Genomic DNA, 15,484 nt, shown 5'->3' with positions numbered 1-15,484 from the left:
GACAAAGCAGCATAGCCTTCGTATCGGAGGCGGTGAAGTTCCATTAGGGAGGTTATTGTGAAGGACTCGAAACCAATCGTCAGTTACCGAAGGGTTCTGAGTCTTCGCTACGAAGATCGGTACGAAATCGAGCGTCACAAATCCCCATCCCCTTGTGCTTGAGCTTCGGAAGAAAAGTCATGCAGTTACCTAAGACGAAAAGAAGGGAATAGTCGTATGACCTATCCCTCTTCTCGACTTTGGTTATGTACAGTACTCATACTGACAAGCTATTAAGACGAAGTAATGATTGCTCTGGAACAACCGAACTAAGTCCACAGCATAGTTCGTAACTGACTCGGGCGCTCTGAGAGCTGCCGACTGACTGGTTCAGAATCGGTGAGAGGGCAAGTTGTCCAAGCATCTCCGGGTGTAAGTCAACGTGACCTTCGCCCTTTAAAGAGTTATGCTGAGAGACCAAACAAATATATATTTTGTTAGTCACCGATGCCGGACGGCGCGGTGATGATTCTCTTAATGCATAAGCTCAAAAGGCGAAAGTCAATTGCCTTCAAAAGACCGAGGTCCCTGATGGCAAGATAATCTCATAGACGTTGAATCTCAGCTTAAGGAGAAACAACACTATGTGACGTTGGGGACGAAGGTAGGCAATGAATGAAACTTACGTCTTCCAGCTGAATCAAGAGAAGGAATCTCAAGATTCTGAACCTGTGCTTACAAATGACTGAAAACGCTAACAGCCATTTCATTGCTGTCCGGTGTGCAATGAAAGCGGGGCGTTCTTCAGTAATGAAAACACAGGGGATAACCGCCTGAAGAACTGCTTCTCATGGGCTGAACGTTTGGAAGTAGAGCTGGCAGGTGTGGGAGTAGGCGATGTCTTTCAATACATCTGCTAATCCGGGGTGGACAATGAACAATTGCACACCTCCGAATACGAGATATTTTGAGGACAAACTCAGATTCCGCAAAAATCATTCGCATTATCGCGATACGATGCAGCAAGAAACTATTACAGAATTCTGTTACCGTGCAGTAAACAGAAAGATGAGAGTCGAATAGATATCTCTGTTTTAAAATTCTCGCATACCGAAAGACGATGAATACTAGTGTCACAGCAGTAGATGGTCATTCATGTATGCGAGAATCCCCATTAATCAGAGACTTAAGTCCGTGATTGTTGGGCAGATACGGTTGGTATTCAATCAAAGCGGTGAGAAAGACATAACCAACGTGCATCTCGAAGCGCCAGCTGGTACTGAAATGCCTCAGGCAATTCAATACGCAGTAGCTGTCGCTGACTCGTCATCCTGAGTTGCCAAGTAATCCTTTCCACGAAGGAATGCGTTCGGCTAGAACCACCGAGCATAAAAAGATATGCTCGAGCAATTATATTTATGCGAAACGAATTTCGGTAAATATAAAAGCTTAAATGGTGTTGTTGTGACAACACCATAAGTATATAAAATTTAAACTTTAAACTCCAGGGAGGTTGCAAGCAACCCCGAGTTGCAGTTCAATTAGAATACTTCTCGTCTACGTCGCAATCCGTAGAGTAACCAGGATATGCGCCTACCCCTCGGACCATTCAACTGCTTAGCAGAATCATGTCGCGAGGTTAATATACGTAGTATATTTGTAGGATTCTGAACAACGATCTCCATCCTAAATTCTTTCCCTTCAAGAAAACAAACTAAGGATTGGAGATCGACCGCCTTCGATCTCTAAGAAAGAGAGAGAAGGAGAAGTCTTCCCCGAAGGAAAGCTTCAATGGTGCACAGAATAACGAAGACGAAAATTCAAGCCAAACTGGATATTCCCGTCCGTTCTCTCTAATCCAGGGCTGGCCGCCACTGTGAGATACCTTCCTTCAGCGACAGTCTTCTTCCAACGCTAAGAACTCCAGGAATTCGAGCATTCGGCGAGATTCCCGATTATCGTGGTAACAATTATCGGGAATACTCGTCTAACTCCCTTGGACAGTGGTCTCGCCATGTGTGCTAGAAATTCTGCAGAATTCTAAGCGCCCAGCGAAACCCCCACCGGATTCGTTAAACGAATATCGGTTGGTTGTCCTCTCGATTCCCGTAGAAATCGGAGATGGTGCAGGGTCCCTCCTCCACGACCGGGGTTACGTCAGGTAGGACCCGAAGGTCCCCCCGGTAGCGCAGTCCCCAATCGTGGGATCCTACAGAGAAGTCTGTAGGATCCTACCCCTTTCCCTCGTAGCCGTAAGGAGAGAGGGAATGGGAAGGAAAAGGATATTGCTCGCCCTTCCAGCGGCACTAGCATTTGGAGACGAGAGTAGGAGCAGCCATCACCTTGCGGCGATGGCCTTCCTCCCACCCCCCTCCCCCTGAGGAGGGTCACGAACTCGTGCTGTAGGTAAGCATCTGCCACCACTGTGAACTTCGTCTGGGTGGGGCTGATCGACACCTGACAGGAGAGCCGAAACCGTCCTCTGACTCATTCCAGTCCTCGTCGAGATCGAAACCTCTCAGGAGGACGGAAGGGGGAAGGGGGGGGGGGAGAGAGAGAGAGAGAGAGAGAGAGAGAGAGAGAGAGAGAGAGAGAGAGAGAGAGAGAGAGAGAGAGAGAGAAGAGCTGCAATACTCCGAAAAAACGCCGCTGTCGCGGCAGAGGAGGGGAAGTAGCTTGCCCGACCGGCTAGACCTGAGCGAGCCTTCTCGTCCGGAGACGAGAGGCTCTCCTGGTTCAGAACCGAGTCGAGAAGCTCTATCGCGGCAAGCCCACCGTCAGTCTGGTTCCCTACTCGGGCTCGAGAACGACTTGAGCCGTGGAGCGGCGATCCTCTCCCCAGGTCGTTGTGCTGACGAATCAGTGCAATAACCTGGGCAAAGTTACTCTGAATCTCGGAAGTTACAGCGTCTTGAGGAGTAGGACCGTCCAGTCCCTCCAACAAGAGCAGCTCCCAAGACCCTCCTCCTTCAGAAGAAGGACCAGCAACAGATCCCTGACGGTTGCCTCCAATCACTTGCGCGTACGTCCTGGCTGGTCCTAAGACCATACCTGGCACGTGCGGCGTCGTGACGGGATCGTGAGCGGCGCATCTCTCACGATCACTCCTATATACCTCGCTCTTCCCGGCGTATGCCGAGGAAGTTTAAGGTATCGGAGAGACAGACCTGACGCTACCCCCCTCCCCCCCCCTGACGGTCGCCTCCAATCACTTGCGCGTACGTCCTGGCTGGTCTTAAGACCATACGTGGCACGTGCGGCGTCGTGACGGGATCGTGAGCGGCGCACCTCTCACGATCACTCCTAGCTACCTCGCTCTTCCCGGCGTACCCTGAGGAAGTTTAAGGTAGTGGAGAGACAGACCTGACGCTCCCCCCCCCCCCCTCGCTGGCAGGACCAGTGTACGTTGGGGGGCTGCAGCCGATCACCAACCCGCGGTGGGGATCGATCTGCAGGCCTGGCCGTGCCGCTCACCTGTGGCGAGCGGCTCGACTGAGCACGTCGACCCTGGTCCCGTGCGTCAGACGAGCTGCTGCTGGTCGCCCTATCCACGCGGTCCCTGTGGGAGCGGCGGTCAGGTGACTTGCAGAGCTCGTTTTCGCGGTGAGACCGGTGAGCGTCCTCAAGGCGCGTCAAACCGCTGGTACCAGCCAAGGTTGGTACCGATGGTCGGGGGGACCTATTCCCAGCCTCAGCCCGTGGCTGGTCAGAGACCATCACGTCTACCAGGGTTACCAGCTGGTCGCTGCAAGAGCGGCCACTGGCCTGGCGAGAGTCACATGAGCGGCTCTCACCAGCTTCTGCTCCGTGCCGCGGTCCTGGCGCCAGAGCAACTCTGGCGCCAAAAATTTTGGCTAATAACGCTCTCCCGCGGGAGATCGTATACTCGGAACTTCTCGCGAACGAGAGACCGAGCCGGAAGCTGGCGTAGCGGCAGCGCCGCAAACACCAGGCGAGGAAGTACCGGTGGTAGTCGGTACGCCTCTGGTCCCCGTCTTCTTCTTCCCTGTGGAAGAGGAGACGACCCTGTTCCCAAAAAGAGCAGGAGGACCGGCGAGAAGAACCCCCCCCGTCCCACGCGTGGAACGAGCCCTTAGAAGTTCCCGAAGGAGTCTTCTTAGGGGGGAAACCCGGGTTACCAGCTGGTTGCTGCGAGAGCGGCCGCTGGCCTGGAGAGAGTCACCTGAGCGGCTCTCACCAGTCTTCTGCTCCGTGCCGCGGTCTTGGCGCCGAGCGAACTCTAGCGCCGAAACTTTGGCTGCACGGTCTCCCGAGGGAGAGCGTACACTTGGGATCTCCCGCGAACGAGAGACCGAGCCGGAACCTGGCGTAGCGGCATCGCCGCTAGCACCAGGTGAGGAAGTACCAGTGCTAACCGATACTCCTCTGGTCCTCGTCTATCTCTTCCTTACGGAAGGGGAGGGACGGGCCCCGCTCCCGAAGGAGCAGGAGGCCAGCAGAAGAACCCCCGTCACACCGGAGTGAGACGGGCCCTTCAAAGGTCCCGAAGGAGCCTTCTTAGGGGGGGGGGGGGGGGGAGAGGCAGCCTTCTTCTTCTTCGGCTTGGAGGCCTTAGAAGTCGAAGGGGGAGAGGCGGCAGCAGACGACGAAGAACATGAAGAAGACGACGACACCTCCTCTTCTTCTTCCTCTTCTTCGTCAGCTCTCTCAGGACGGACGTCAGGTCTTCCATCCACGGAGGAGCCGGGCCAATTGCCGAAGCAACACGCCCCGACTGAACCTGTCCGGAAAGACCTGAGTCCGGGGCAGCACTTCCATGACGCGACACGACGTGGGCAGGGGCAGGCACGGCAGGAGAGGCAGGAACATCAACAGCAGGACCAGCAACAGCAGGAGCGTCACGCACAGCACGCCTCACAGGAGCGGCGCGAGCGGCTGGGCCAGCAACAACATCAGCGGCAGGTACGGCAGGCCCAGCCATCGCATCGTAGTCATCGGCAGCCAGCGGGAACCTGGGTACTGGCGGCCGGTCCAGGGGCGAGCTGCTGGAACATCGGAAGTCTGGGGCAGGCAACAAGAAAACACAGGCGGCGGCGGCATACCCCCCCTCGGTACGGCGGCGACCGGCCCTAGTAGCGGCAGACGGCGTCACCGACACAGCATGGGAGTGTAGACCAGCGGGGGGAAGCAGCATAAGCGGCCATGGAGGTTGTAGTGTAGACCGTGCCAAGGTCACCGCCCCCATACCTCGCTAGACGCTGCAGCAGATCGTGGATGCTAGGCACGCCTGCAGCCGCAGTGGGTCCCATACCTGTCCAAGGTCGTCTCCCACGGATGTAGCACCTGCGGTAGCACAGACAGATTAGTAAGAGGGGTTCCCTCACGCACGGGGGGGAGACATGCCCCACCCCGAACGCAAGGAAGACCCCAAATACAAAATACAACGAGGAAGCTGAGCGGGGGTCAGGAAAGAAGACGAAGAATCGGATACCAAGGGAGTCGCGGGAGAGCTTTCCGACGACTTCCTGGCAGACCTTCGCTTCCTCTACCCCCGCACAGCAGTGAAAAGTAATATGAAAATGAAACAGAATACTGCACTTGCGATTCACTTCATAGAACTTAAAGGGGGAAAGATCAATTCCCGGGTAAGAGCGGAAACTTGATCCATAATAATATGATGCTATCATAAAAAATATATGAAAATGAAACAGAATACTGCACTTGCGATTTCACTTTCACAGAAAATAAATCGTAAGGATCAATTCCCGGGTAAGAGCGGAAATTGATCCAAAATTAAATTTGATGCAATTAATAAATGAAAATGAAAAGAATACTGCATTGCGAATCCACTTTCATGCATTCTATCCATAAAAATAAGAGGCTCGTGTCGAGCGCAATCACGCTCTCGGCAACGAACGCACAGGGCAAAAAATAATGAAAAGAGTACTTACATCTTTCAATTACACACTTTCGCCCAAAATACATGACTCGGCGCGAGCGCGCCCGCCCTCGGCACCGAGACATAATTCAAGGGTATCAATTTCATGAAAAGAGCGGAAATCGCCGCATCTACGGCGATAGCTCCATGTTGGCTCATAATTAAGTAATGAAAATGAAAACAGTGTACTTACAGTTTCATTTTCAAGTCAAACAAACCATTAGTAGAAAACACAATATAAACTATGCATACGACGATGAAGCGGGCAGAGAGCGATGACGAACACGTCCTTCACACCCGCAGCCGAAAGCAAAAGTGATTCTTCACCTCTCGGGCGCGCACGATCGGACAAGCAGTTAACTACCGTTCTCCCCTTGTTCGAAGCTTACGACTGTCCCAGCTGCCACTAGTTACCTTCCTATTGTTAAAGGACCGAGGGTTTGTATTACGTATCGGAACAAATATTTTTTCCGCTTCCGCGCTCACTCTGAAACACCTCCGGCACACGGGAGACATTTTTTTTTTTACCGCTTCGGCGTTTAAGGGTTAATTGACAACAAAGGTGATAAAACTATTCTCACCTTATATATTACTGGCATATCTTCATAATAAATAGCCTATTCAAGGTATATGTATGACTTTCATTCGTAGGCTAAACCTAGTTGCTGTGCGATAACCACCAACATACATAAACAGATTCACATTATGATATTAACCTCTTCATTACCGAAAGTTTGTTTGGAGGTAGGCGGGTACCACCATTCAAGTCTACTACACCGCCCCGGGTGCATAAAGGTGGTACGTAAGTACCACCAAAACTCCTCTTTTCAGATAGGGACTTCCAATCATTCTGTAATTTTGGTTTGAAGAGTTTGGAGCAAAATAAACAGTATGACACGATGCCAGACGTATGATGAACCCAAAAAAATATTATTACTGCTTATAGTAGTGTGTAGGTGACAGATGAACTGCGTCTCAACAAAAAATCACAAAACCAGTCAAGCGTAAACATGTAATAACTTCTACCCAAGTGTAAAACCAGTTGCATCATCATTTACTGTATTTAATTTATTTATTCACTTATTACATTTTACAAATAAAAGATATGAACACCAAATAAATGAAGGTAAAAATAAAGCCTTATAGTAACTATATATAAAAAACCAAACCAGAGAAAAAGCAAAAAAGCTATTTTTTCTGAGGACAAGAAACTTGAAAAATTAGTTTAGATACCCCTAAAGTAGTTTTCTGTGATGAAACTAATCTTAGAAAACGTAGAAAACGACACTGACCAATTTTTGAGAGATATATACTAATAAAATTTGCGATTTCCATATTTACTGGCGGGGCTTTCGTTTTAGTTGTTGCTCTTTTTTTTTTTATTACGTGCTTATTTACTGTTCTATTTTGATAATACTTTATGTGCATGTTCCAGGTGGATATACCAACATTCTGTAAGACTGAATTTCTATTCAAGACTGTAGTTTTCTCACCGACCACCAGTGTCCCTTGTACAAGGGACACTGAGTTTCACATTTTTTTTCATAAAATCATTTATTTTCCCTGTAGGATGATAAAACTCACAGAGAATATGCGTTATTATAGTGCTAATAATACCTGATAATTTCATTAGCCTGTCTTGATTAGTGTATTTTGGCAAATATTTTTACAATCAGCACCCCTCCAAACTGGAGTCACTACCGAGAGATTCAGTTCGGCAGCGAACGCAATGTTTACATTCTGCTCACCCACCCAGTAAAGAAGGGGTTAACTGACAATAAAGGTAATAAAACCATTCTCACGTTATATATTATAGGCATATCTCTGAATTAAGTTTCATTCGGCAACTAAAAACAGTGATGATATTGGTGAAACGACATCAGTTGATTATTTTAAGAATGTAAACAAAAACAGAATGTAAATGGTAGATCGCTATGTTCATGTCATAATACGATAATATGGTAATAATACATGCAATATGATTAGACAAAGTAAAACAAGTTTTATTAAAATGATCATTAGTATTCTCAATACACAACTATTATTCAACTTTTACTAATGGATATGTTTTTCTTTTAGGCTACGTGTTTAGAAAAACATGAATAGAATCAGCTTTGCGACTTCGTTTATTTTGATATCTTTAATGATACAATAAATCATTTGTACTACTAACACGGATCTATTGAGTCCAGTGTTACCAATTTCGCATTTTTAATGCTAGCTTTCATTTTCTTGAGGTAATTAGCAAGAAAATTTTCAATTGAGCATCTGGCAGGAAAACTTGCATTTGTTTTCAAATACATCTAGCATACGTATTTTGACATCAAAACTTTGTAATGATAAGTTTAATATTTCTTTTATTCTACTATGTTATGATATATCATGTAAGAAAATGAACAAAATCTTGCAAAACCATTTCCAGGAATTGAACAGAAGAGGTTTCGAAATTATTAGGAATCATGTAACAATGTACAAGTACACTGAGTATGTTAGAAACATGTTTGAATCGAAAAAGAGAGCAATCGGTTGAAATTAACTGGTTGGCATTGTTGTGTATGATGTGAATTTTTAGCACTTTATGGAGCAAATTCTAGCAAGAAATTGCCATTCCCATTTGGCAACACTGGCCTATCCACGTTTTGTTTATGTTGTCACTGAAGCCGTTTTCGCCGCGTTCTTTAAATTGTACCCATATAAACAAGTTAATTATGTGGCATCCAAAAGCCCCGATTCTTTTACTCTTATGGGAAAGAAGCCTAAACGTCAGATGAAGGTTATTACGTGTAATATATTAACATGTGTTGTGAAGAAAAGAGGCCCACATGACCATGCATATGTAGGCTTCTAGCTGTAATCCATAGGCTAGTAGGCTACATATGTACAGTAGCACGTATACTACATATATTTTTAAGGCTAATGTTTTAAAATGACTTTGAAACTATCTTGAATTTAGTTTAAGGTGATAGTTGAAGATATATTTGGTGTTTGCACTAAAGTAGGCAGTTATAAACATTGGAATAGTGGTCTTGGGTGGGTTAACTATTAAAGTAGGCAGTTTTTAGCAATTTTTGAGGGGGTACCAGGATAACACGGGTATTTACTTATCATGGGGGGTTCTGGGCCCTATCCCCGTGATTATCGAGGCCCTACTGTATAAGGTCTATAGAGAAACCTGCGTTGACTATACATATTATGTGAGAAACTTGAAAGTCAATTCTATTTTAGCAGACTATCAAGGTTATTTCATGTTGTGACCATGCACTAACGTCAGGAGATAAAGGAATTATACTTTTCTTCTGGCTCTGAGTCTCTTTACAGCACATATACACAAGAAAGACTAAACTAAAAGCAATGAGATTGAAACAACTAAATAAATAATGCTATTTTGTCTTACGTTGTGAGTTCTTCCCTAGTTTTTCTGTAACTCTCTTGACCTGGTCTGCCTTCCGTTGTGTCTTCTTTCTTCTTCTTTTTCTCTTTCTTCTTATGAATTAACAAGGGGACTGTGTGTTTCGGTAAAAGCTGAAATATAGAATCAATAAAAATTTCAATTTTTTTCAAGCCCATACATAAAAAGATACGTACATGAGATAAGACTTTTTAAAGTAGATTCAAGTCAAAAACTTTTTGTTTTGATAACAAAAAATTTCCCATTATTCATTTATTGCATAAACCAATGTAAGTAAATTTGTATTTTTCCTTTCATTTTTAACAAAACTGCCTTAACATGACAAATGCCTTAGCTCAAAAACTTAAATCCAGCTCACATCAAAATATGTATTCATAAGCTCAAAGGCCAAAGGCTAGCCTACTAAAAAAAACTTTGCAAAGATCCTAAATAAGCAAAGTACCAAAAATTTCCAGTGCTTATACTTAGCCTTATTAAGCAAACCTGGGCAACTAAACACTTAAATCTTCAACTCGTATAGCACACCTTACCTTATCTGATAAAATACACTGTTCATCACATATTGTTGTGATGATGTTCTTTGCTTCTTTGGCCATCTCTTCAAGGAATAAGTTTACAACAGATAAACTTCTCTCTCTGATGTGGTAACGCTATAACAAAATCATCAAGAGTAAATTAAAAACCACTCAGTCTTCTCAACATTATATTCAATATATATCCCATAAATTTTTTAGTTGTGAGGCTATGAATAGCTGCCATCCAGTCTAACTAAAATGTAATCACTATTCTACAAATGCCTTTGAAATAATCCACAAAGCTAGACAAAAATCAATCATTTCATTATTAGTACATAACAGCATATGGATTTCTTTCCCTATGAAGTAATGAAGTAATGTCCAAGTAATTTTTCTTTGAAATCTTCTAATGATACAAATCAACTTTACTGCTAAAAATATTTTTATATGTATCTTTTTAAAAAAAACACCAAATGCATAAGCCAAATTCATTGGTCTTCATGAATCATGAACACTCCATGACCAACAAGTGAGATTCTAGTCTTTCGGGAACACTGATCCACGGGACAAAAAAATTGGGTTTATTATGAAACAATACTCTGTGTATCTACAAATTGTGATATAGAATACAAATGAAACTCACCTCTTCAGGGCATATTTCATGTGTGCAAGCCTGCATGTGAGAGCATATCAGTGGAAATGAAATGATGTAACGATTTTGGGCAGGGAACTCTAGACACATATGGAAATTGTCCTCAAACTGTTTGCTGAAGAAACTGCAATAAAAATATCCCAAATTATTATATCATCAATTTAATTTGAAGGCAATTTATGGGCGACAGTTTTCACACACCTAAGATAAACTGCCTCAGTTATTTTCTTTTAATGAATGGCTGTTATAGAAGAGGGTTTCTACCCTCCGCAAAAGTGGATATACAAGTGGTTAGTGCTTATTATCTTGAAATATCAGGAAATAACACTACATGTAAATGTAGAGACAAAAGGAAATAGATCATCACTTCCAACCTAAGTTATAGTGAATGGTTACAAACATATATCAAACCAAAAGGAATCACAATTAGAGTTACAACATAACATCACTTCTAACATAAGGTATAGTGAATGGTTACAAAAATTTCATATCAAAACAAAAGAAATGTACATTTAAAGTTATGTTTTCATACTGCCACTAAATTTCAAAAGGTTGCTCAGTTAAACATGTATAAAAATATATTTAACTATGCAAGCAATAGATGACAGTGTGATGAAGAGCTTACCAAAATATTGACAGATCAGAGGTTTCAATCAGCATTTCATCAAGGTAGTCAACCATTTTTGTGTGAAATACTATTTGGTTGATCAACGCAGCAAGTTCTCGATTCTCTCTGAGCCGTAATCCAGTGCGATTTGCTGTAGTGTATGCTTGAAGCCGGAACCAGTCAAGACGGATGCCACGAAAGTCAAAGGCCAAACCTTCCTCTACTGGATATAAAGTAAGAGAGCCATGGATAAAACTGCATTAGCTATCACCTGTTAGTAGCAGATGGCAGAGGACACTTAATAGATAAAAAAAGAAGAGAAAGTAAGTCAGGCACATTCTAATAAAATATACTATTTCTAAATTCAAACAACTATATCTAAAAAACATTTCTACATAAATGAAAAGTGCTTTAAGCATATATAAATCAAACTCCTACAAATGTTTTATTAGACTAATCTTACTGTAACAATCATTTTAAATCATTCACAAGACAGTTCAGCAATGCTTAACAAAGGACAACATGCACAATGTCATTTAACACAAACCAACATGACAGACAGACAATTATCTAAAGTAAAAGAGAATGAAAATCAACTCCCCTTCACCATTCCAATCGCGCAAAGACACTGCAATTCTAATAACAAAGTACGTATTAGTACTTTTCCTTCAAAATACCAATCATTCATAAGGGGCCTTCAGTGCAAACATATCAATCATACCATATGTATACAACTTTTCTTATTATGGTTATAAAAGAAACATAGACACTAGATTTCTTTACCAATACGGTCAACTATTAGATTTGGGGTACCAAATATAGTATTTGTACATCAATAGACATTCTCCTACTTTAAGTAAGTTCCATGTAAGGAAACCTGGAAATGCATACAAAATACTTACCAAATTCTTTTTTTAAGTACTATCAGTGTTATATGATATTAAACACCTTACCTATGTGTAAATTTAAATTTGATTTTCTTTGATGTGAACACATCCAATAATTACAACCATGTATAAAGCTGTGGCAAAAATGAGTCATGGTCACTGTGACAGCATATTTCTTTAGAAACACCAAAAGACTGCCAATTGGGTGTCAACTCCTGTGATGTACTGATGGTTCACCAGTAAACTGTTTTTTTCATTACTTATTTGACTTTTTGTCATTTGCAGCTTTCCTGAGCTGAATATCTAAGATATGATGCATAGTGGCCTGTTCCAACACATATTCAGCCAAACTGTCGCCTTGCAGAAGAATAACAAAAGGAGTTGGGAGAGAAAAAAGCTGGTCAGCCTTATGCCCTCTGGAAACCTTAAGCAAGATGCTTTTCTGTCCCTGATGAGGTTGAATGACTGTACAACCCATTCAGCAGTCACCACAAGTCCTAAAGAGATGTCCAAGGACTTGCTGGCAACATCCCCAGGCAAAATGAGATAAAGGTTGTCTTGGAATACTTGACACCTCCCCTCATTACATGAGCCACCAACAAGTTCCTCTAAACATGGGATAAATACAGACATTCAAGCAGAAATTTGGATGAAGCAAGAAAAAATAATAAAGTAAAACTGAAAGTTCTCAGACCAAAGCCTGGAAGATCTTTCTTGTTTGATGGACAGGTAGACAAAAAAATTTATTTTAATGACCACAAATATCATCAGAGGTTTTGTCTGGAGGGATATCTAAGTTCTTTTGTGTGTATGGGAGCTGTTACCTGTAGAATTAGATACATGTAAACTGATGGGGTTGGAATAAACAATTTCATGAACAGAACTAGCTTATACTGTCATAAAATATTTTGAAGTTACTAAGAATGGAGAAAATGGCCAAGTTAGCTGAGAATCATTCCAATTATCTGCTGTTTATCTCTTGCTTAAAATTTGTGACACTGCACAATCATTCACTTTCTAAACTCAGATATGCTTTTTTCTTATTAATTCCATACATTTTATTGGCAATGTTATGTGCAGCATAATCATACTTTGCACAGGATGCACAATGCATATTCTGAGCCGTGGCTGGTGTTTGGTGCATGAAAAACACATGCCACCTCATTATAAAGGTAAGTGGATGAATTCATTTAAAGATGAGAATGACAAGGAAAAACAAAGATACATTCAAGTAATATAAAAAAAAAAAAATAAACTGCTTTTCCTGTATAGCATGTGAGCTTTGATATACTGTATCACTTACTATCATAACAGTGAAGGATGATTCCCATATAAAGGTACATACATAATACAAAAAAGATTTACCCTAAATTAATTATTGTATTAGTAGGCTAGCCCTCATACTAGCTATAATAAGTACTGATTTGTACTTATGTTCAAAACTGAGGTGTAACCTTTATCTTTTAATTTCACAATTTGAGCTGTTTTGCTTTTAGAGTATTCATTGTTTGTTCAGTGCTGATATATTGTGTCAATCATATTCCACATACTGCATATGCAGTACTAAATTACTATTGCTAAGAATTGATGCTTTGCTATAGACATTAGGCTAGCCTTTTTTCCTTTCCCAGCATCCACACATTTATGTTTAAGCATATAAAATGTTACTGCTTCATTCTAAATACATATACCCATTTCTAGGCTATTACACTATTATGTACAACACTATTGCAATTTTTATTACATGTCATATCTTGTAAGTGACAGGGAATAACAAGGATAAAATATCTGTATTACAGACAGCACATCACCCTTTTTCTTATTTACATGTTTGTTTTTACATTTATCTTTCCTTACAATTATCTTTCTTTTATTAGAGTATGTAATACCTATTTATATTGTAATACCTATTTATATCTGAGCACCATTGGAGTACTACTTTTTCAATAAAAATTTCAACTGTTATTGGAGAAAATGTGACATCTCACAGTTTCCGAATGGTTTACTTACACAAGTAGGATAGTGTCTGTAATCAAAGTACTGTTCAAGTAAAAAACTTATCTGCAAAAATGAGTAATAATAAATAAGGTAAAACAAAAACAACGTTTGTACAAATATGTGACAATACCTATTATACAATATAATCACAAATGACAAAACCTATTACACAATACGTATAACCACAAACCCAAATCCTAACATTTATTAACCTTAATGTATCAAAAGTCTGGAAAAATAGAAATAGGTTAGGCTATTCAATATTCCCAGAACTGCAATTTGAACACACCGAATCTCCTTAGATCTTTTAACCTGTTAAATGAAGGGTCATTGTATTCTAATAATACTAACTAGCATTTCCAGTGGAATATCCACTGGCATAACTAACATTCTCATGCAGAAATAAAAATGAGATAAAGAAAACTGACAGAAATAAAATGGTACTATGTATCACTAATGCCCATGCTGAAGGAAAATAAAAAAGAACCATCAAACCCCTATAACTACAGACCACTCAAATAAACACATTCTTTACAGTTGTAAGCTAAAAAAAAGCTTTAAGTACAAAATCAAGACTCAAAGCTATTTCCCAATTTACAATAATTCCATTTACCACAAGAGTAAATCCACAACAAAGACAGAAATGACAATTTCCCTTTTTTCCACAACAAAAATGTTGCAGAATCCTCAAGAAATACCCTTAACCTATTAACAAAATATAGAAAATCTTAAAAAAACCACCAGGCACTTTTGTATGAAGAACCTTCTCATATATTTGGAAAAAAGCTATTCCCAAAATACAGAAATCAGTAACTCATTGTCATAAGATCATTTCCATGTGAGGTTTCATTTTGACAGTGATTGAAATAGAAAACACTTCTTTAGTGGCGCGCTTCTAAAGTTCTTATTTGGTCAATTCACAAACCTGAGGTGCCCAGAAGCAAACCAAAACAAAAGATCATTAAAAAAAAAAGACAAATGCAAATTTAAAAAGCAATATTAACATTTTTTTTTTTTACATTAAAAAGTTCATCTAATGAAAGATTATCAAAAGCACTAACCATGCACTAAGCAAAATGTTAGCACGATGCAGAGCAATGTTTTTGTAGCAGTTGAAAATGTACTATTCTCCTTATCATTATGCTTAGAAGTCAATTTCTGGATCATAGACAAATGACAGAGAAAAGTAAAAAAATATTATTTTTTTTTTCTAAAAGTTAATCTTATTTCATGTTGATTAACTGTGATTCAAAAATCTGGCAAAAATTTTCTTTTCCTTCCTTCTATGACTAATTCTTCCATTCTATGACTGTATCTTCAATCTCAGTCCTAAAATAACACTATATACAACTATTTTCACGCAACAGTGAATTAACTGAAACTTTGAACATTCTGACAATTTTTCCATACAAAAACCTGCAGAAATTTTGCTGAACATTTTGGTAAAATTTCATCTCCTTCTTTGAATAAATTTTCACCCTCAGAGTGATAAATAAACTATTCTTCACTTTTAGCTCATATAACAATGAAACTGAAAT

The 15,484-nt window shown here is 41.2% G+C and overlaps 1 protein-coding gene across 1 annotated transcript in view; it reads right to left on the bottom strand.

The window, feature by feature from the left end:
* LOC135212793 (membrane-associated protein Hem-like) overlaps positions 1 to 15,484 on the bottom strand; it is a 38,188-nt gene that overhangs the window by 17,276 nt on the left and 5,428 nt on the right. Inside the window, exons 6-9 of the mRNA XM_064246565.1 lie at positions 11,080 to 11,284; positions 10,446 to 10,578; positions 9,818 to 9,937; positions 9,273 to 9,400 (exon numbers count right to left, since the gene is read on the bottom strand). Coding sequence (XP_064102635.1) covers positions 9,273 to 9,400; positions 9,818 to 9,937; positions 10,446 to 10,578; positions 11,080 to 11,284 — 586 coding nt within the window. The remainder of the gene's footprint in view (positions 1 to 9,272; positions 9,401 to 9,817; positions 9,938 to 10,445; positions 10,579 to 11,079; positions 11,285 to 15,484) is intronic.

The sequence above is a fragment of the Macrobrachium nipponense genome, chromosome 41 (assembly GCF_015104395.2).
Source record: "Macrobrachium nipponense isolate FS-2020 chromosome 41, ASM1510439v2, whole genome shotgun sequence".
NCBI classification, from domain to species: Eukaryota; Metazoa; Arthropoda; class Malacostraca; order Decapoda; family Palaemonidae; genus Macrobrachium; species Macrobrachium nipponense.
The sequence above is the reverse complement of the archived record's forward strand: the minus strand, read 5'-3'. Positions and strand labels throughout refer to the sequence as shown.